The sequence below is a fragment of the Artemia franciscana genome, chromosome 7, assembly GCF_032884065.1.
Source record: "Artemia franciscana chromosome 7, ASM3288406v1, whole genome shotgun sequence".
In the NCBI taxonomy this organism is placed as follows: Eukaryota; Metazoa; Arthropoda; class Branchiopoda; order Anostraca; family Artemiidae; genus Artemia; species Artemia franciscana.
In genome coordinates, this window is record NC_088869.1 from 34919724 (window position 1) to 34941414 (window position 21691).

Genomic DNA, 21691 nt, shown 5'->3' on the forward strand with positions numbered 1-21691 from the left:
ATGATGTGAATATCAACAGTATTCGTCCAGCGCTTGAACTATAATGAATAAACGAACTCGAGATATGCCTTCTTCTTCGAATGTAAGTACGTTTGAATTTTTATTTCATGTTTATTGGGATTGAACGGGCCATCATAGTATTTCAATTATCATAATTTATTTATAAACTATTTTTATTTATTTAAATTCATTATTTCTCCCGCAAGGATGATATATATCTTATACAAAAATTCAATTTTTCTTAGCACAAACTATACATATCCACTTTTCATGCTTCGTTGTTCAATATGCAAAACGTAACTAATGCTTTATTAGAAGTTAACTCTGAACACTAAGCTCTTATCAGAATAGCCCATCAAAAGATTAAAATTTCGGAGTTCAATTTGACAGCTAACAAGCAGTTATAAGAGAATACTGCGATCTTGCCTCGTTATTTTAAAGTGAAATAATTTTTAAAGTTGATTCATATGCTTTTAAAATATCTTAAAACCATGATTGGAAGTCTTCTTAAGAAAATTCTAAGTCTCTTTGAAATCGACCCGTTCTTTGCATACGTTTTAAGAGCTCCCGTGACTTTGCCCATTAGTAATGTTATAACAGGGCCCATGAGTCCCCCAACTCTTTTAGCCCCCACCTCCAACTCCCTCCCCGAGTTTTTTTGAAATTAGAATTTTTTTTTCAACTTTATTTCGTGTCTTTAATGACATTGCGTATACCTATCACAAAAAAATAATTCACCTGATTAGACCCTTTTGACATATTTAACACATGTATGCCTTCTTGATTGTATAAATTCTTTGGTTTCTAGCTACTGAATGTTTAGATTAGAGAATATACATAATCTTTATTTTAAGTTAATTTTCATATCTTAATTCTAGGACAACTCTGAAACAGAAACATCAACACCACCACAAGTAAAGAGATATAGAACAACTGGTTCACACTCCAGTGAAGAGGAGGATTAGTCACACTCCTCCTTCACTCTTATAGATACAACAATAAAATTCACATTCCATTTCAAATAAAGGGGTTTAACAAATTATAAAGTCAATCCTGCTAAGTCATGTGTGCATATATTGTTTTAAAATCAAATGATTTGGTATGTAGAGACAATTGAAACATGCCCCCCCCCCGTGTCTAGATTCATATATGCGGTCACCATCATATATACGTTGATATATTCGGTCACCTTCATACCTATGTTGGTACAAAAGGCTAGCTTCATACCTATATTAACACAAGTGGTCACTTCCCATACCTACGTTGATAGAAGGGACTCACACCATGCCTACATTGATACATGTGGACAACTCCCGTGCCTAAATTAATACAAGTGATAACGCCCATACCTACGTTGGTAAAAGAGATCACTCCCCCCAAAAAATCTTAATACATCTAACCCTCCAGAAGAAAGAAATGTTTTGTGTGTGTGTTTATGTGTTTTAATAAATTGTTTATTATAGTACACGTGATTTAAAGGATATAAGAGTACAGGTTGTTAATATTTTTTTATCAGCTTTATAATACTGTCCTAATTTCAATAGAAAATAGCTTTTATTATTTTTATTCTTGGTTAACCTAGCTTTATTGCCACAACCAACTCAGGAGACAATAAAGTTCTTTGAAGGTATGAAGATACTTATAAGGACACCACGAGTACAGTTTCATGTGATAATCACCATATTGACTTGCCCTCCGATAACAACGAACTAGAATGGTATGATAAAATATTGAAAAATTGCTTTGTAGAGGTGAGTGCTGATAATGTATTTCATGATAGTAACCATAACGACCTACCATCTGATAAGAACGACCCATATTAGATTGATAAATTTTTGAAAGAATGGTTTTAAGAGGTGAATTTGACTTCCCCTGATATTTCAATAGACATTGCCTTCCTTCAAACAGGGGTCATTGATCAAGAGAGTGATAATGGCTGGGTTGACCCCAGCGTTCTTGAGGTACTCGAAAAATGATTAATAAGCTGGAAGATTTTACTTCTTGCTCCACCCCTCATACACACACTGATGGTGAAGCAGGACGAACTTGAAGTGGTGTTGTGATAGAGGAAAACCCCACAATGCCACCTTCACTGCCAAGCTTTTGGGAGATTTAACTTTGTGGTCTGACCCTTTTAAATACATTTTTGTTGAAGCAGGGCAGAGTGATAGTGGTGATGTGGTAGAAAAAAACCTACAACGCCCTCCATATTGCCAAACTTTTTATCTGTCAAACTCTGCCTTGCGCAATTTATAAGATTATAGGGCTGGATTTGGAGATTCATTTAATGCATTTATGGTGGGGTGTATTATCACCAAACAATAGACAGTATAATCCTATATGTGCAAGATCCGAGCCTTCTTGAACGACAAATTCGGAAATGGGATGGGAGGGATAGCATAAAAGCATACATCGCACCACAATTATTTTTTTAAATGAAAAGTCGGGTGATGTGTATTTGCACTATGTGCAAACAAAAATGCTAATACTTTACCCGTACTTACAGAATTTTTGAAGGTGTAGTTTTGGACCGATTTTACAGCGTATTGTGACGAAACCAGATAATTGTAATGAGAGGGAGAGTGGGTTAGTGGTTTCAATTATTAAAAATTTAGATTAAAATGTGTGTAAACTTTAAAAAAAGATTTTACTTTAAGAGGCAGAGGATGTCTACAGTTTTGGGATATAATTAAAATTTAGAACGCAAGTTGTACACAGACTATACTAGTACAAAATGTATTTATCCACTTTCCGTACTTCTTTGTTGAATATGTTAATTGTAACTAACAGTTTATTCGAAGTCAACTATGAGCAGTAAGGTCTTATCAGAATAGCCCATCAGGAGAATCAAATTTCAAATTTTAATTTGACAGCTAACCAAGATGTTGTTAAATGACAGATAAATACCCTTTGATAAGAGAATACTATGATCTCGCCGTGTTATTTTAAAGCAAAATACCTTTTAAAGTTGATTAACATGCTTTTAACGTATTTTAAAAACCATGAATGGAAGTCTTCTTAAGAGAATTGTAAGTCTCTTTGAAATCGGCCCGTCCTTAGCATAAGTTTAAGAAATCCCATGACTTTGTCTATTAGTAATGTTATAAAATGGTCCTTGAGTGCCCTCTTGTTCCCTCCACCCTGTCCCCCACGCAATTTTATTGAATTTAGAAAATTGTTTGAATTTTTTCACGTCTTAAATGATATCGTGCATACTATAACAAAAATAATACGCCTCATTAAACCTTTTTTGACATATATTAAACTTATATAACTTCTCGATTGTAAAAATTCTATGGTTTCTAGTTACTGAATTGCTAGATTATAGGATAACCATCATCTCTATTTTAACTTAATTTTCATATCTTTATTCTAAGAAAACTCTGACACAGAAATATCAACACCACCATCAGTAAAGAGATAAAGAACAACTGGTGGTGTGGAGATACCGCGATTAATGAATGCTCTTCAAGTGATGAATTTAGATTATCCATCTGATGAAGAATTAGAGGAGATTAGTGCTACACAGCTGGACACATAAGAAGTAAGTTTGTTTAAATTCTCTTTGGTATGCTTTCCATATTTGGAAATTCTTTTTATTCATTTATATTTATGTCTTCTCATTTTTTTACATGGCTTACAGCTAAAATAGCCTTGAACATCTAATGTAAAAAAGTGGGATGAAGATTGGTCACACTCCTCCTTCACTCTTATAGATAAAACAATAAAATACACTTCCTGTTTCAGATAAAGTGGTTTACCAAATGTAAACTTTACCAAACACTGACAGTCAATATTACTACGTTTTAGGTGTATATATTGTTTTGAAATCAAATGATTTGATACATAAAGACCGTTACAATATGGTCCCTCCCTTGTCTAGATTGATATATGCGGTCACCTTCATATCTACGGTGATATATGTGGTCACCTCCATACCTATATTTATGCAAGTGGTCGCTTCCCATACCTACGTTGATAGAAGGGGCTCACACCATGCCTACAGCGATACATGCGGATACCTCCCATGCCTACGTTAACAGAAGTGGTAACTCCCATTCATACGTTGGTACAAGAGATCGCTCCCCTCAGCTGTCCTTATACATCTAATCGTCGCGAAAAAATAAAATAAAATTCGTTTGTGTGTGTGTCTGACAGTTTGTACGGGTTAATAATTTTTTAGTTATAATGCACGTGCTTTAAATGCTACAAAATACAGGTTGAAATATAATGATAAAAAAAATATAATAGAAAATAACATCTATTATTGTTTTTCTAGGCTAACCTATCTGTATTGTTCCCACCAACTAAGGGGACATACAACCTCTTTGAAAGTACGGAGATACCTATATTGACACCACCAGTACAATTCTTAGATAATCAAATATCGACTTGCCCTAGAATAGCAACGAAAAGGAATAGATGGCTTTGCAATACATGGCTTGGAGAATTTGGATGGCTTTGATAAACTATTGAAAGCTGGCTTTGAAGAGATGAGTGCTGATAATGTATTTCATTATAATAAGTATATCGACTTACCCTATGATAAAAGCGACCCAGATTTGACTGATAAATTTTTGAAGTGCTTTGAAGAGGTGAGTTTGACTTCCCCCAATATTTCAATGGCCATTACCCTAGCTCAAACAGGAGTCACTGATCATAAGAATGACAAAGTCTGAGTTGACCTTGCCGTTCTTGAAGCACTCAAAAAAATGATTAATGAGCTGGAGGATTCCACTATGTGCTAGTGCTATTGTATCTTGGCCCAGATGCTTTTGGACATAAGTTCCAATCAGATCAGACACAAAAAAAACTCTTGTGTATTTTTTGGCTTCCCATAATGTCTTCTCTCTTTTTGTTGGGAAAATGTGACGGTACCCTGGTACCTTTAGGTCACTTTTGACCCCTTTTAAGGAGTGCTAATAATTCTTTCTTTTCTTTTCTTGTGCACTGTGGTTGTTTGGGACTAAAAGGTATATGTTTCAAACCAATCAAGACAAAAAGCTGTTGATTTTTATTGTAGCCCAGAACACTCTCCATCCTTCCCCACTCTAAAGTATTAATGTTGGACCAAGGAAGATTTCTATGGGTGCAACGTTCCCCAAGCCTGTCTAAAGGTTAGGACCAAACTTACCCGCCCTTCTTTTTTTCTTAAGCCTATCAACCAGCACTTTTAACTTGCGTATATTATGGACTTTTTTCCAGGGCTGTGTTGGTCATATCAACCCCGAAGGCTAAGTCTTGCGGTCCCATGGCAAAGATACTTACGGATGCAATTTTGACACGGATTATAGACAAAAGTTTTGGCCCTTGAACGACTTCAGCAAAATCTGGGATCACATTTGCAAAGAGAACGACCTTTAGAATTTTTAAGCTGACCGGAAAGTCCAAATCATTGTATTATCCCTGGTTACATTTATTTGAGCTCCTAACTGTTTTGGATGGTTTTGTCGTTCTGAAATTATTATTGAAGTGATTTATCGTGAAAAATTTCTTCCTTAAATGTTACCTCTCCCATTTAACTTTGTCGTCAAAATAACAATAAATATAGAAGACATAACAAATATTAACGAACCTTATTCCTCCGAATTCTTCTCCAAATTTACCCCATCCAAAAAGGGGTGGCATTGTTACACAGCTTGAATAGCACCAAATAAAAAGAATCAAGGTGGTCGATATCTTTCTTGAAAGAATCCATTTTCGACACATAGGAGAAGCAATCATCATAGACCTCCAAAAAGCTAGGACAGCTAAAGTTGTTATCGAAGATATACCTAAAAAGACACATGATAGCAATGTTTATAATACCAACACTTGGACTACTTGGTTTTGAATCAGGGATCAATTTAAAAGATGGCTACATTTCCGAGAGTAAATACTAAATCAAAGCTCTTAATTGATTCGTTTATTTGTATTTCAATATGAACACGACCAGTTAAGTAATAAATTTTTATAATCACAAGGAAATATCCTTAAATTATAAATTAACAGGCCAAGTTGACCAAACAAATATTCTAACCATTGAAATATGAAATAGTTCTCAGAGCTAATTTGACCAACTACTTCTGTGTAAGACATGCTTTTAGTTTATTTTTTCCGCTTCTTCTCTTATCAAAGGAAAATTGTATGAATCACCAACATGTCTTTACATCACTGTTTGAACTGCCAGTTTTAAGGTACTAATGGATTTCGGTTTTAAATGGGTCAATGCGAGTACAATAGCAATTGTTCTTCATATTTAGAACTCCAGAACGATGGAAAACTAGAGTTTAAAAGCAAACCTCTGTGGACATGGCAAAAATTGTTTTAGTGTCTTTTTTAAAGATGATCATTTTACTTCACCCTCCAAGAAACTAAAAGTGTACTTTTGGTCTTAAATCAAAAACTAAAGCAGAAGGATTAACAGTTTTGGATGTTTGGCTAAAAACAAGGTATTATAACCTATACCAAGCATTTACACATGTAGCCCCTTGCTCTCTTGTAGTTGAATATTTTTTACAACTTTCCCTTATAAGTTATTTTATTTTTAATATATCGCTTACTTTTTAAAATCTTTCCAGCCTGGAATGCCCTCCGTTCGTCAGTAAATTTATTTTTGGTATCCGAAATTCATGTGCATGTCTTTACTTTCATATATTTAAAAAAATAGTTGTTTCTTCTCCATAATTTTGTATTAATTTATCCGCCGGTGACATCAATGCGTCCCCTGAGAGCAGTTTTGTCGTATCTGCAACTTTTTTGGGAAGTGGAGTTAAGACTGCCACCTAATGTAAAATTTTTTGCTCTATCCAATTCTGTCAACCATTTTATTGTATCTCAAATAGAAGTGCCTCAATTTTAGATTTCTCGTTTATCGTATCTCACATTTTGCCGTTTTGTTAAGAGTGGTTTTGTCGTATCTCATATGGGAAAATTACATGGGCATTTTTGTCGTAACTCCGTCGACGTACACTTTTGAAGAAGAAAAAATTTGGTAAAAGTTTCCCAATTATGCACAAACGGACATTATTTACATCTGCACAAGCTGTACAATATTTACAGGAATCCAGGTACCTCATTTTTGTGGAATTGACTAATATTTTGTTCCAAAAATATGATATATATTATATCTTATATTATATATATTATATGATATATTGTACAAATATAGAGTATAATTTGATATAATCAAATACCTGATTTGTTATGATTTTTGTTGCGTATCAGTGGTCAGAATAAATCTTGGCTATGATCGTATTTTGGTAGTGTTTCCTTATAATGCAGCAGTCTGTCGGTAAATTTTTGCAGTTCATATTATTGACTTATAAATAAAGTGAACATACCACTCGATGCCTTTTTTATGTTCATTATAAATATAATAATCGCTTTTATACCAAATTCAAACTTAAACACTTTTTGACCTCACCTAACTAACCCAGCCTAACCTAACTAATGCAACCTACCCTGACTATAAATAATTTTGGCACTGAGAAAACGTAGCATTATTTTGTCAAAACGACCGAAAACACAAACTTTATTTGAAAATTTGGCACCAAGGAAGAAGAAAACGGCAAAATAAAATTTATTTATCCAACATAATCGTTGAAAATTGATGCTTGTGGATTATGTAACATTAAAAAATGGATTTATAATGAAACAGTAAGTTTCTCAAACAGTCTGAAACAGTAAGAAAATCAATGAGGTATACTGTTGCATTTGGTTCGAGTTTGAGGCTGGACGTGAAGCAAATGAAATAGCTAGCGGACTAGTGGCCATACTGGAAAAAGTTCTTGATACTTACCCTGATATCTGTCAGTTAATTACTTGTTCGGACTCCCGTGTGTCCCAGAATTGAAACTCAATTATGAGTTTCCCCATTCAAGATATTCTAAGAAAATTTCCACGCTTAGAAAAAGTGGTTATGAAATATTGTGAACCAGGTCATTCGACTATACAGGAGGTTGATGCTGTATATAGCACTATTGATCGGGGGCTAAAGCACCTTGATTTGTTTTCTCCACTAGGTCTGGTGAGGCAGTTACTGAAAGTAAGATAGACACGTCTTTTGAATGTCCTACAAATGACCCAGTCAAAGTTCTTCGACTTGCAGAAGCCAGCAAAGCTGTACAAGTACTCGTTGGTACCGTATTCAAAGGTAAAACAACTTGAGTTCCGTCAGGATAACGCTAAGAGAGTTTGGTTCAAAACTTCCTTCTCTGGAGGCTTGCAAATGGCTACTATATCACAAGAATGTACTTCGGTTAAAAAGTGACCTAACACTTCGGCTGTTCATGTTGTTGAACGTCTTGTTTTGCCTAAACTTTGTGGCAAAAATATTAATCTACCTTATACGAAAATCAAATATGTCAAGTATCTCCTGAAGTTCACCCCCAACCAAGACCAGAAGTATTTTGAAACCAAGATTGAACAGTACTACAAGGCCAAAGGGGCTACTGAACGTTTGGAAGCCTCTCCGTGTGCGCGAGATCCATGTCCAGAGGAGGATTCCATTGAAGCAAAACGGCGGCTAGCAAAGAAACTCAAGAAAAATGAACAAATCTGATGTTTTTGTAATTTTATACTTTTTCAAAAAGTATTTCTGCATAAGAACTCGTTTGTCGTAACTTCATGGTGAAAAGAATAGGCAGCCCACACCAGTTTGTCGTATCTAAGTTTACTAAAATTTTGGTAAGGTTGGATTGTCGTATCTGTATTTCGTTTCAATTTTTGACAATTAAAACTCCACCTTTTTGATCTAATATTCGAGAGACCCTCCTAGTTATTTTTTCTCTTTTTTTGATATATTTGCGAAAAAAATCAGTTGTACCGTGTAAGTTCCAGCAAAGGCAAAATTTTCAAAGTCGTTTTTCTCGGAATTTTGAAAACCTTAGTTACAACAAAACCGCTCTCAGGGGACGAATGGCTTTAATCTGTTTGTGCAAGAAAAGCACAGCTTAGATACCAAGATACAGTTAAGAAAACTTCTATCTTGCCCATGAGAAGCTTTTGGTAAATAGCTCTGAACTTGGTGCCTCCTCCAAGCCTGCGCTCCGATACGTGATCGTACTACAATACCATAGGCGGGAACGCAATTTTGTTTTATTGCATACACGGCTTAGATACCAATATTAGTATCTCAACTGTGCTGCCAATTTCCTGTCTCCAGCCATTAGCATCCCTACCGCCCACTGTGTCCCTAAAATAAATCGAGTTTTCATAACTGTGTTGGAATCTAAGCTGAGATGAAGAGGGAAAGACAAGTGTGGTTGCTGCTCCAATTGTGAACTGTGTATCTCTTTTCTCAGTATAATTTTAATTTTAATGAATAGAACTTTATAGTTCTGCTTAACAAAATTAACGTCTCAGATTGTTTGTTATCTAGTCCATAAGATCGCATGGACTATACAATCATTTCCATCTTCTTCTAATTAGATCCCTTGTTTCTTTGTATCTAAGACCTTCTCTTTCCTATCACCATGTCAACATGGACTCTTAAAGATTTCTCTTGTTCTGTTACATTAGACTGTCCATTCGCTTCTCTAATCACTAAAAGAAACAAAAAATCGATGGCATCAATTATCACTTTCAAGGGTCCATACATATTTTTCTGTAATCTGCTCTTAGTAAAGAAAGAAATGGCTTCTTTGGAAAAATTAAAAGTATGGAAGTTGGGATAGTAGAAAGCTGAAATTTAGAGGCAATGTTCAAGCAGCAGGTCAACAAACATACAAATAAAATTCAATAAAAATTCTTGTGGCAGCGATGATGGAATTTGAAAACCCAGAATCTCCTATTTAAGTAGAAAAAAAAGTGTCCTTAATAGGATTTTTTCCTCTGCTTGACTTGACTTACGTTAAACAAATTCTCCTCGGGGATGTTGCATATTAGAAAGCTATTTCTTCCTCCTCAAATTGCTTTTGTATGACATTTGTAATAACATGTTGCAGATATTACTATATACCAGCTTTGATTATTTGATTAGACTGTCAGAATATTCGACACTACTAATTTTAATTTTCCTTTAAACATTACCAGAGATGGCATTTAGAGGTGACGGGTGTATGACCTTGATTTTGGTATCCTTTTGAATGTTTTGCCGTTTTGTTGAGTTCTTACAGGGTCCAATTGCGACTGCCTCTCATTGCCAATCCCATGATTTAAAACAGAAAAATAAGGTTTGTAGGTCACTATCTGGAACAGAGCTCTTTGCCGCCAAGTGAGTTACTTCAAGAAGTATGAATACTCGTGTAGTAGGCTAGATAAGCTTATTATTTGCAATAGAGTGTCTTTGTCAATCAGCTTGAATTTCACACAGAAGAGGATAAAATCAATGAGTAGTTTTCCGCCAGAATTTTTGACATTTTCCCTTTGATCTTACGAACAACAAAGATATGGTCAGTGGTCTGTCATCCTAAGATAAACTTAACTTACTAAGGTCATTGTTTACATTTGAGACATAAGGGATGGAAAAATTACCCTAAGACTAATGGGAAGATAAAGCAAATTAGGAAACCTTTATTTAATCATGTCAAATTTTTCTATTTTGGCTATAATTTTTCAGTTGTTATTTGTTATTTATTGATGTTCATCTTTTCTGCTTTATATTAACTGTGGCAGTAGATATTATAATTATGGTCCAAGACAGTATTTGAGGGTCTGGTACCTCCTCAGATAGATTCCAGATGTGGGCTGGATGTTTCATTAAATATTCTACATTGACGATTCTATATAAATGTTTATTGTTATTTTACAAAAGTGATTTGACAGTTGCATTTCCAATTAACATGAATCATGATCACTCTAGAAAAAGGCATTTTGACTTCCAGGTTAACAAATGATCACTTGTGAATGATCAATAATCGCACATCACATGTATCATCAAATCATAGCTGTGGTTGCCACAGCACTAAATCACCAGATATGCTCTGCGTTCCAGATATAAGTTGTTTAAGAGTGCCATATTTTCATGTCTATGAGTTATTTGGAAAAACAAAATTGACTGTTGTCTGCCTAATTTACTTGTCTCATTGTCATTTGGGAAGAAGACTTTTAAATTATATTCCTATCCGACAAATAATAGAATGCTTGGTTCTCATTTTATAGCTAAGAACGTAGAGCATCAGTCATAGCAATATATACCCTGGAGAATTGACTGATGAAGATAGCTGTCACACAGATGAATTTAAATAACAGCTACAAGAACGAAAAGACAAGTTCTCGGGCATAAATACGCTATTTGTGTGAGGAGATTTTCACGCTCAGGTGGATAGAAACAGGGGCATCACTAGCCTTTTGCCTTGGGGGAGGGGGGACGCCTGAGATGTGCCAAAAAATTTTAGGCAAGTGCCGACGAAAAAAAAATTATCCAGATGTTCGTACTCTTTGTTGAAATTTAAACTCAAAAAAGAAATATGTCATATATTATAGTTAAAAACAATTAAATAAGAGGAGACACATGATCTGACCCGTACGAATGAACCTCCGAAAACTAAAACTTTTGAAATAGGAAATCTGCAAGCCTTAAGCTGTCGCTGCTTTACAACTTTCCACTTGTCTACAAGAGGGTTGAGGTTGATAATGTCAGCATTTATTGTTCTGACATCATAATCATGAGATGGTCAAGTCTTTCGTCTCCCATTGTTGACCTCAATCTGTTCTTCCCGATCTTCCTTCTACTCAATATATGTTCACCTCCGGCCGATGTTACCGGAATTGTTTTTGCAAATATGAATGCTCTGTACACTAAGGGTAATCCTCTTCTATTTTTCTTCGCTAGAGAGAATAGCTGGCCAAACTCAACTACGCTCCGTTTTCACGCTTGCAAATTTCTGCAAAAAATTCCATTTAAGACTGGAACGCTTGGACAGGCATATCTGCTATTGGGAACGCGGCACTGAAAGCTTGACACTGCGAAGGTTCAAGGTTCATAAGGCAATCAAAGACAGGAAGTACCAGCTCCTTTGTTTCTTTGAATGTTAGGGACAACTCTTCACCTACGACTGTTAAAATTTTCTTAAACTCAGTAACATAAAATTTTTCAAGCGACATCTGCAACATTTCACTTGCTCTCTTGCCATCGGCGTATCTTCGAGGAAGCCACCTCTGACGATGGTATTGTTTATGTCCCCCCTCCGACCAAGAGCAGGATTCTTTGTCAGTCATGGGACAATCATCGTCCTTTTCTCCGTAAATTAATTGCTAGGCCATACTGACAGATGCCGTTACTTGACCAGCGAGTTCGCTCTCGTCACTCATGGATTGTTTGATGACAGTCACCGTTGCTTTCATCAAGTTGCATGTACTGACGATATATAGCTCTACTACTTGAAGTTCACGAATCAGGACGTTTGTTCGAGAAAGTAATGCCCTCATGAACATCGGTTGTGCTATGAATTTGAATCTAATAATGGTACTAAGAAGCCCGTCATACTTCGACTTGGTGTCTGTATCAAGGGTGCCTGAATTTGCTATTTCTCTCAGCAGTCTAAAATCTTTTGGTAGAACACTCCAAAGCACTTCAAGCAACTGCGATCTTGCAGATCACCTTGTTTCTAACATTCTCTTTAGATGAAGCTTGCCTTCAACTTCTCCTACAGCCTTGCAGTACAGATTGAAGCACTTGGATCCCCCCGTGAAAAAAATATAGGTTTTCTGTAAGACATCAAACATGTTGTGGGTCAAGGAGCTTGATTCACAGCAATGTTCCACTATAATGTTCCCTCTGTGGGCGAGGCACTTGATGTACGGAAAATTTCTTCCTAGCTTCTAGGAAATATGAGCCTGTGCTCCCTCAAAACGGCCACTCATGTTACTGGCAAAATCATAGCATTGAAATGCCAGTTTGTCTTCATTGATACCAAGCTTCTGTGCAGAATTAGCATAACTTGCAGAATTTCTTCGGAAAGATCGACTCCTTTTTTTGACTCAGAATCAACAACAGGTGAGTAAGCACTCATTAACGGCTCCTTCGACATCAATGTATCGGACACCTACAGCTAAACGTTCTTCATGGCTGAAAGCCTGTGTTCCAGCTGCAAACACTCTAAAGAAGTGAGCTTCATTAACTTCCGCTACGATTCTTTGAACCAGCTCTGTTCCAACAATGGCAATCAATTTGTTTTGACTACATCCCGATAGACAGCTGGTGACTTGTGGCTTGTTCTGCTTACTCATCCGCTGATTCATTTCAGTGTTATGCCTTGAAAGCAGATTGACTAGCTCAACGTAGTTGCCCCCTTAATTATCTTTGCCACAAAATGCAAGACCTTGTTTACCTAGCGTGGTGGTGATGTCGAGAAACATGCATATGATGCGACGTCGTCTCTCCTTTTCTTTTTCTGACTCTATATCCTTTCTGAGATTCTCTTTATCGACTAAGTAGGGGAAAGGCTTATATATTGTTACAAAGAAATAAGATCACCAACAGAAGCCTTATGACCATTTGATTAGAAATGAGTGACGAGCATTCCAGGCGTTTCCATTCGTTTCCAGGTCCAGTTTTTACATTACAAGTAACACGCGAAGCAGTAGGTTGAATCCTCTTTCACACTATACTATAAGTGTGGGTAATCATTATACCAGTATTTAACGAAGAGCAGTTGGTGTTTGGAACTCTGCGCTTTAATTGCCTCGTTTACTGGGAAGTTGAGCTTTGGCTGAAAAGGTCCTAGCTCAATACGTTTCAGCTTTTTATAGTCAGAAATTGATTTTTTCCTCAACCCCGGATCATGCTCGACTCGAGTCTGCCTCTGACTCGACCGATTCACTTCCCTTTCCTTTTTGAGCAATGAATTTCACAGACTGACTAATGAGTCTATTTCTGTATTCAGTATACGATCACCCGATGTTTAGTGCCTGTATTGCAGCATCCAACTCGTTGGTAACGGAATCTGATCTAGCTGCAAGTGTCAATTTTTCTGCTGCCTCCGTACCTTAAATAATACAAGAAAGAAGAGCGAAGATATTTCCTATTCCTACCATCTCTTCCAGGTCAGTTTCTGAACTACAGGCTTCTCCTCTTTCAGCAGAATCCACAATAACAGTTAGCAGATCAGACACAGCAGCAGTTGTTTCGACAGTATTTTCTTCTACTGAGGTTGCTGCATTTGAAGCGGACTGACCAGGAAGAACTTTTTCAAACGATATGTAAAGAATTACACTGTTTACTTTACAGTCCTAAGCCGCTGGCTTAGCCTACGTCACGTAAAAATTTAGACCGAATCAGTTCTAATCCGGTCACAAGGAATATAGCCGTATAAGGATGCACCTATCTTGATGTTTAAAGCAGCCATGCTAGTGTCATTCACATCTGCTCTTTTGTCAGCCTCCACCACATTGTGTGTTATTCAGTCACCAAATTCTCATGTTCATGTGGATAGTTTGAATCGTGTCATATTTTCCATTACCGTTCACATTTTTCAGCAAAATATCTTTTCACGATCATGGACTGCAGTCTCAAAACGAAGTTCCGGAATCTGGCAATAAACGACATCAAATTTATCAGACGTTTCTTCCAAAGGCTGTAGACAATTTTATATTACGCTGTTTCACACATTAAAAACAAGAAAGAAGTAACCATATGTAAACAGAAACAGACATATTCTATTGGCAGCTGCTTGTAGTCTAAAATAAGTAATAACTAAAATCTGTCTCTTTTCCTTACACATCTGCAAATCGCGCAAAAGAACCAAATTAAAAGCACCAGATCGTAATCCCTCTATGCAGCTTATTTAAAATGCTTCATCCGCGTTAAGCAGAGGCTTTCACGTAAAAGTAGGCTAAGAAAACTGCTACAAAATGTTTAATAAATGTCCGTGTGCTTCTATGTAGGCAAGTCTCTAGCATCGCCTAATTTCTGCAGTAAATACCTATTCTGGCTTCCCGAGCTAATTCTAACAAAGGGCTCCGAGAAAGATTAGTATAGTTTGATTATATTTCATATCCAGTTTTTGCATAAGAAATGTCTCAATATAAGGACGCTCAATATTTGGAACAGAACAATCTTTGCCTCGTACACATGACTATCTTTTGTATCCAAACAACCGGCAACTGCTCAGCTAAATGAATTACTATTTATTTCTTATTTGAAAGTTCAAAGTGAAAATCTGCTAACTTAGTCTGTTTTGCCCTTTCTGGGAATTCCAGTTCTACATCAAATTATTATTCTTTCTCTCTACCTGAAATTCTTAATACTCCTTGATTTTAGTATTTAATATACCTTAATTACGTACAACTGAAATTGTCTAAGAAAGCGATAACTACATCTTTAGAGAAAACATTTATTTTTCAGCTCTGTTTTACGATAAGATTTACTAAAAATTAGTGAATCCAAATGGGATGAATGGCAAAATTGATGAATTGATGAATTTTGAATGAATGGCAAAATTAGTTTGCCTCCCTAACTATTACGTGCATAGTTATACTTACAACAAGGACGTGAGGAGGCTTCGACTCTGAAGCACTAAAACATGAGGCACCGCTAAAAACTGATTCAATGCTTTTTGCTGCGCTAAATTAACTCAAGCTTGTATCTTGCTGCTCAAGATCATTTTCACCAACCACGGATTCTTTTGGGGTTTTCTGTGAGCCACCTGGCCGAAGCCATTTCGGAATGCCAAACTGGTCGTCTTTTGCACTTTCTTTGGCTTAATCTTCACCTCAGTTCTGTTTTTCAGTTCTTCGAAATGATGATTTTGCAAGTGGGTAGTTCGATAATCTGAGTCGAATTCAAAATATCTCTCATCTTTCTTTCTTTCCTCGCACACTTCACGAACAAGCTATGTCCTAGCTCTGGCTCTTTTTCCTTGTCCTCTGAACATTTTTCCTTATCGAAGCGCAACACAATACAATGCACCAAACTTTCGTAGCTTATGGTTCTAGATACAATGTCGCTCTAATTCAAAATCACACTTACTTTGACATTTTGGAACTTGATACAACTGGCGGCCTAATTTGAGCTTCCTTCGTTCACAATAAGCTGGTTTGGTTTGCTAGCCAAATAGCATTTCCTGTATTTCGAATCAAAATCATGAGTTCGCTTAAGGTTGTATATGGATCGACAATATTCTCTTTCGAATTTAGAATAAGAATAAATATACTTAATGTATTATTTACCGTGAGATCTTCGGCTGCATCGGTTTCATCTCCGGTACTGTATTTCTGACATTCCGAATTACTGCAATTTCGGGTCAGCTGTTTTTTTTACGTTTAAAACAGAGATGGCTACATGGATTCGTCCAACTTTGATTTTTTGTTTGTTGACGCTAATAGTGCGGCGCTATGTATGTTCTATTATATGCTTTCCTGATGAAAGTTGAAAGTTGACAGAATTAGCTTCATTCTGTGTTTTCTAGTGGCAGTCTGTGCAGACAGACCCATAAACTTTTGAGCGTTGTCCGACGAAAGTTGACAAACTTTTGTTTCTTATAAGCTTTGAAGAATTTGCTTTAATCTATGTTTGTTGGCGCTCTCTGCCGACAGACAAGTAAACTTTCGAACACTGCCCGAAGGAAGCTTATAAAATTAGCTTTTTTATGTGTTTGTTGGCACTCTGTGCCGACGGACTAGTAAACTTTCGCACCTTGTCCAATGAAAGTTGACAAACTTTTGTTTCTTATATGCTTAAAATAATTTGCTTTAATCTGTGTTTGTTGGCACTCTGTGCCGACAGAATAGTAAAGTTTCTAGCACTGCCCGAAAAGAACCAACAGAATCAGCTTTTTTATGTGTTTATTAGCACTCTGTGTCGACGGACTAGTAAACTTTCGAGAGTTGCCCGACTAACACTTAGAGAATTGGTTTTTTACGTGTTTGTTGGCGCTCTGAACCGACGGACGAGTAAACTTTCGAGCATTGCCCGACGAAAGTTGACAAAAAATTGGTTTGACGGATACACTTCGTGTATTGATAAGACCTTGAGGGGGGAGTCCCGCCCATCTCTCCCCCACCCCATAATGACTTTCCTAGATAGAAATAACGATATATCGTTCCTGTAAAAACGGTAATGGTTAGAATCTGTTTCAATTTAGATATATAACCTGATTCAATTTAGCTATAACAATTTAGTCATAACCAATACAGTATTTGGTCACAAAATAGCCCATATGTTAAAAAGACATTCATTTGAGGGTACGCAAGCTGACATTATTGATTATATCATAGTAAACCGAAGACTGGTGGGATTGATACAAGATGCTTCGTTGAATAGGAGGTTTGTTATTGATGTTAAAAGTGTAGAGTACTATCTTGTAGTGTTCAGAAATAAGTATAAAACTCAAATTCAGGAAGGGTAAGCTAATTTCCAGGAAGCTATAACGTAGGTAGGCTCCAAGATGAAACTTTGACAAAAACTTTCCCGGGAAAGTTGAATACTAAACTGGAAAAAATTTGGCAATATAGAAGGAAGATGAAATAATTTTAAGAAAGCAGTTTGTGAAGTCAGTGATGGTGTCCTAAGGAATAACGTTAGAAAAACAGTTTGGAATATTAGTGGAAGTATTTTATATTAAATAGAGAGGAGGAAATCTTGTACAGAAATTATTTGAGTGAAATATCTTGGAAAATAAAGGGAATGTAAAGAAAATGGGGAATGCATCAAAATATGAATTGAGGACACGTGACATGGAAGCTACGGATAAAATTTCTGTAGGATCTGAAATATGCAGCCAGACGGTATAATAGTAAAATATTGCCCTGGCATGTTAATAAATTGAGAGGGACTAGTCCCAATTAAAAATAGGAACGGGGCCACAATTAGTGATAATGAAAAAGTTAAAAAGAGATGGGCACAACATTTTGAGAATTAGCCAAACCGTGGAAAACCTACAGAAAAAGATATAAAAATAAGTAAAAACGCTTGTGACACTTCTTTCATGTGTGGAACACGATTTATTATGGGAAGAAGATTTAATGACGGTACTAAAAGGATTTGAAAATAATTAGGTGCCAAGTGCTAACAGGGAGGTAAACGAACGTGTACATAGCCCCAGCATTCTTATTGGGGGGATGAAAGAGGGGGTACACATCTGAGGAGTCAGGGGGCAGAGGATAAGGTTTAAGGGAAAGGCTTATTGGGAAACAAAAAAAAATGCAACTTAAAGGAGCTAAAAATGCCTGAAAACTTATTTTGTGAAATTCTTTGTTATGGACGCTGAAAACCCAATGGAACAAAACAAAGGCGGTATGAGCCGGCCCTAAGTTTTCCATAGCACATCTTTCTTCAAGTGATAGTGAAAAAAAGTTAAGAAAAAAAAACAATATAAACGCATCAAGCAAACATAAAATTTAGTACTGATGCTATTCTTTTACTAGAATTAATTTAAAAAAACTTTCTCCACATAATAAATTTTTCCAAAAAAAACTAAAGACCTCCATTAAACCAAAAATGAGCCGAAATAAAGTGAAATAACCTTCCAGTCAATAAATAAATGAAACCAAAATCAGCAGAAATTTCAATGAATAACCAAGTCAAAGTAGAAATGAGCAGAAACGAATAAAAATAGGGCTTAAAAAAACCTTATGCCTTCTCAAGACCAGAATATAATTTGTACTTTACAGAAAACAAATTAAACGGTAAATGTTTTTGATGTTTTTACTTTAATAAATAATAAAAAATCAAGGCTTTAAGAAATGTATGTATATATCATGTGTTTTTCTATTTATACTAGCTGGGTCCCGGTGGCTTCGCCGCTGGGCCCAAGCATGGCACGTGGCAGGCTTCTATATATGGATTCTCATTGTCCCTTGTGTTCTAACCACAGACATTGAGGGGTCCCGGCGGCTTCGCCACCGGGCCCCGCAGGCCCCAGCATGGCACCTGGCAGGTTTCTATATATGGATTCTCATTGTCTCTTGTGTTCTGGGTCCCAGCAACGCTATGTCATTTTTGGATCGAACTGATGACGTAAATTGGACATTCCTAATCTGGCCCTTTCTCTTTGAGCCGCAAGCCTGGTTTTGCGTTGCTCTGGTGTTCCCTTTTTTTTATCTTTTATTACAGTTTTTTTTCCTTTTCTTAGTTTATTTTATTTTTAAAATTTTTTTGACGTCATATTTTAGTTTTTTTTCTTTTTTTGTTTTTTTTTTCTTTATTAGTTTTTAGTATGGCCCTTTCTCTTGGAGCCATAAGCCTGGTTTTGCGTTGCTCCAGTGTTTCGTCCTGGTGTTCAATTTTCGGTAACATATTAGGATAATTTCTTTTTGACATTAATTGACACTTTGACAAATTTTCTTTGAGCAGCAAGCATTCTAAGCTTCAACAATTTCTACTAAACTTCAAACCTTTGGTTTTCTGTTTTAAGGTTTTCGAATTGCTTTAATCCATTGTCAAAATATTTAGAAATATTTGTGCAGTCACCAGTTTTGTACATTTTAAGTAATTTAATAATAATTTCTATTTGACGTTAATTGACACTTTTACAAATTTTCTTTGAGTGGCAAACATTCTAAACTTCAACAATTTCTACTAAGCTTCAAACTTTTGGTTTTCTGTTTTAATGTTTTCGAATTGCTTTAATCCATTGTCAAAATATATTGAAATATTTGTGCAATCACCAGTTTTTTACATTTTAAGCAATGTAATGAAATTTAAAAAGAGCCTCAGTATTCTGAGCTCGTGTAACGGTAATAACGGTAATGTAACAGACAGAAACTAGTTTTTTTTTTATATATACTAGCTGTTGCGGTAGCGCTTCGCGCCACCCCAACACCTAGCTGGAGGGGGCGCTTTGCGCCCCCCCCCCAAAGCCTCCCGCACGCGTAAGTCGTTACGCGCCATATTAGTTACGTCCCATTGTAATTGTGTCACTGTGTCCCACCTGTGAATGTAGATAGATATTTATATGTTTTAAATTACGTAAAACTTGCGAATATACAACATTTTTCGCTGTCCCATGATCTGTGCATATAAATAGATTCCCAGGTTTACCGACTCTTGAACATGCAACATATAATTGTCCATGGGAAAAACAATCCGTATTCAGATCTATACCTCATTATTCTAATGATTGCCCTTGAGCTTTGTTGATGGTGATTGCTAATCGAACATTCCCTGTGTCCCCGTCGTCTTTATATATCCCCCCTGTGCCCCCCAGCGTCCCCGTTGTAGTTGTGTACCTGTGTCCCGGTCGTCATTTATATTTCCTGTGTCCCAGTCGTCATTTGTGTCCCGGTGTCCCAGTCTGTAATTTCTCTTTGAGTGTCCCGACGTCATTTATATTCCCTGTGTCCCGGTGTCTCGCTTGTTATTTGTGTCCCGGTGTTCCGGTCTGTAATTTATTCGTTGAGTGTCCCGGTCGTCATTTATATGCCCTGTGTCCATTTGTATTCCCTGTGTCCCGGTGTCCCGGTCGTCATTTGTGTCCCGGTGTCCCGGTCTGTAATTTCTCTTTGAGTGTCCCGGTCTGTAGTGTCATCTTATAATGACGTCATATACAAAGCCTTATATACTTACTAGCTGTTGGGGTGGCGCTTCGCACCACCCCAACACCTAGTTGATGGGGGCGCTTCGTTTTAACTACGTTTTAAGTTTTAACTACGTAAAACTTGCGAATATACAACATTCTTCGCTGTCCCATTGTCTGTGCATATAAATAGATTGTCAGGTTTACCGACTCTTGAACATGCATCGAACATTCCCTGTATCCCCGTCGTCATATATATATAATTTTTAGTTTTATTCCTTTTTTCTTTTTAGTTTTTCTTAGTTTTTACCCTTTTTTTTAGCTTTTTTAGTTTTTTTATTCTTTTTTTTTTTTTTGAGTTTTTACCTTTTTTTAGTTTTTTTTTAATTGTATTTATATTTTTTTAGTTTTCTTTTTCTCATTTATTTTTCAGGTTTTTTCCTATTTTTATTTTTTTTTTTTTTTTTTTTTTTTAGTTTTTTTAGTTTTTTTCGTTTTTTACCTTTTTTTACTTTTTTTTTAGTTTTTTAGCTTTTTTAGTTTTCTTATTAGTTTTTAGTTTTTTTTTGAGTTTTGCCAAGGTTCGAACCTGGAACCTCTTGAACCTAGAACCTGGAACATAACGCCTTACCAACTCAGCTATATCGGCTTGAATACATTCGTTTTTGAATTGGTATATCTATCTATATATATAAAAATAAGTTGTCTGTGTGTCTGTGTGTCTGTCGAGTGACGTCACTGTCTGCATATGACGTCTGAGTTATTTCATCACATACCAATTCAAAAACGAATGTATTCAAGCCTTGGTAAAGCGTTATGTTCCAGGTTCTAGGTCCAAGAGGCTCCAGGTTCGAACCTTGGCTTTAGCATTAATACAAAAGAAGAAAAAAAACTAAAAAAGATAAAAACTACAAAAAAAACTAAAAAGAAAATACTAAAAAAACTAAAAAAAAGGGTAAAAAACTAAAAACTAAAAAAGGAAAAAAACTAAAAAAAAATAAAAAAGGTAAAAACTACAAAAAAACTAAAAAGAAAAAAAAACTAAAAACTAATAAAAAAACTAAAAAAACTAAAAACTGAAAAAAACTGACAAATAAAGGAGAAAAAGAAAAAAAAAGGTAAATGTATTCAAGCCGAGGAAAAAACTGAAAAATAAAGGATAAAAAAGAAAAATAAAAAAAAATAAAAAAGGTAAAAACTACAAAAAAAAAACTAAAAAGAAAAAAGAAAAAAACTAAAAAGCTAAAAAAAGGCAAAAACCAAAAAAAAAAAAAAAAAGAAAAAAAGGAAAAAAACTAAAAATTTATTTCATC

The 21691-nt window shown here is 35.8% G+C and overlaps 1 protein-coding gene across 2 annotated transcripts in view; it reads right to left on the bottom strand.

Moving 5' to 3' along the window:
* LOC136029201 (visual pigment-like receptor peropsin) overlaps nucleotides 1-21691 on the bottom strand; it is a 218124-nt gene that overhangs the window by 119790 nt on the left and 76643 nt on the right. For both annotated transcript variants that reach the window (XM_065707349.1, XM_065707348.1), the window contains exon 4: nucleotides 5576-5774. In XM_065707349.1, coding sequence (XP_065563421.1) covers nucleotides 5576-5774 — 199 coding nt within the window. The remainder of the gene's footprint in view (nucleotides 1-5575; nucleotides 5775-21691) is intronic.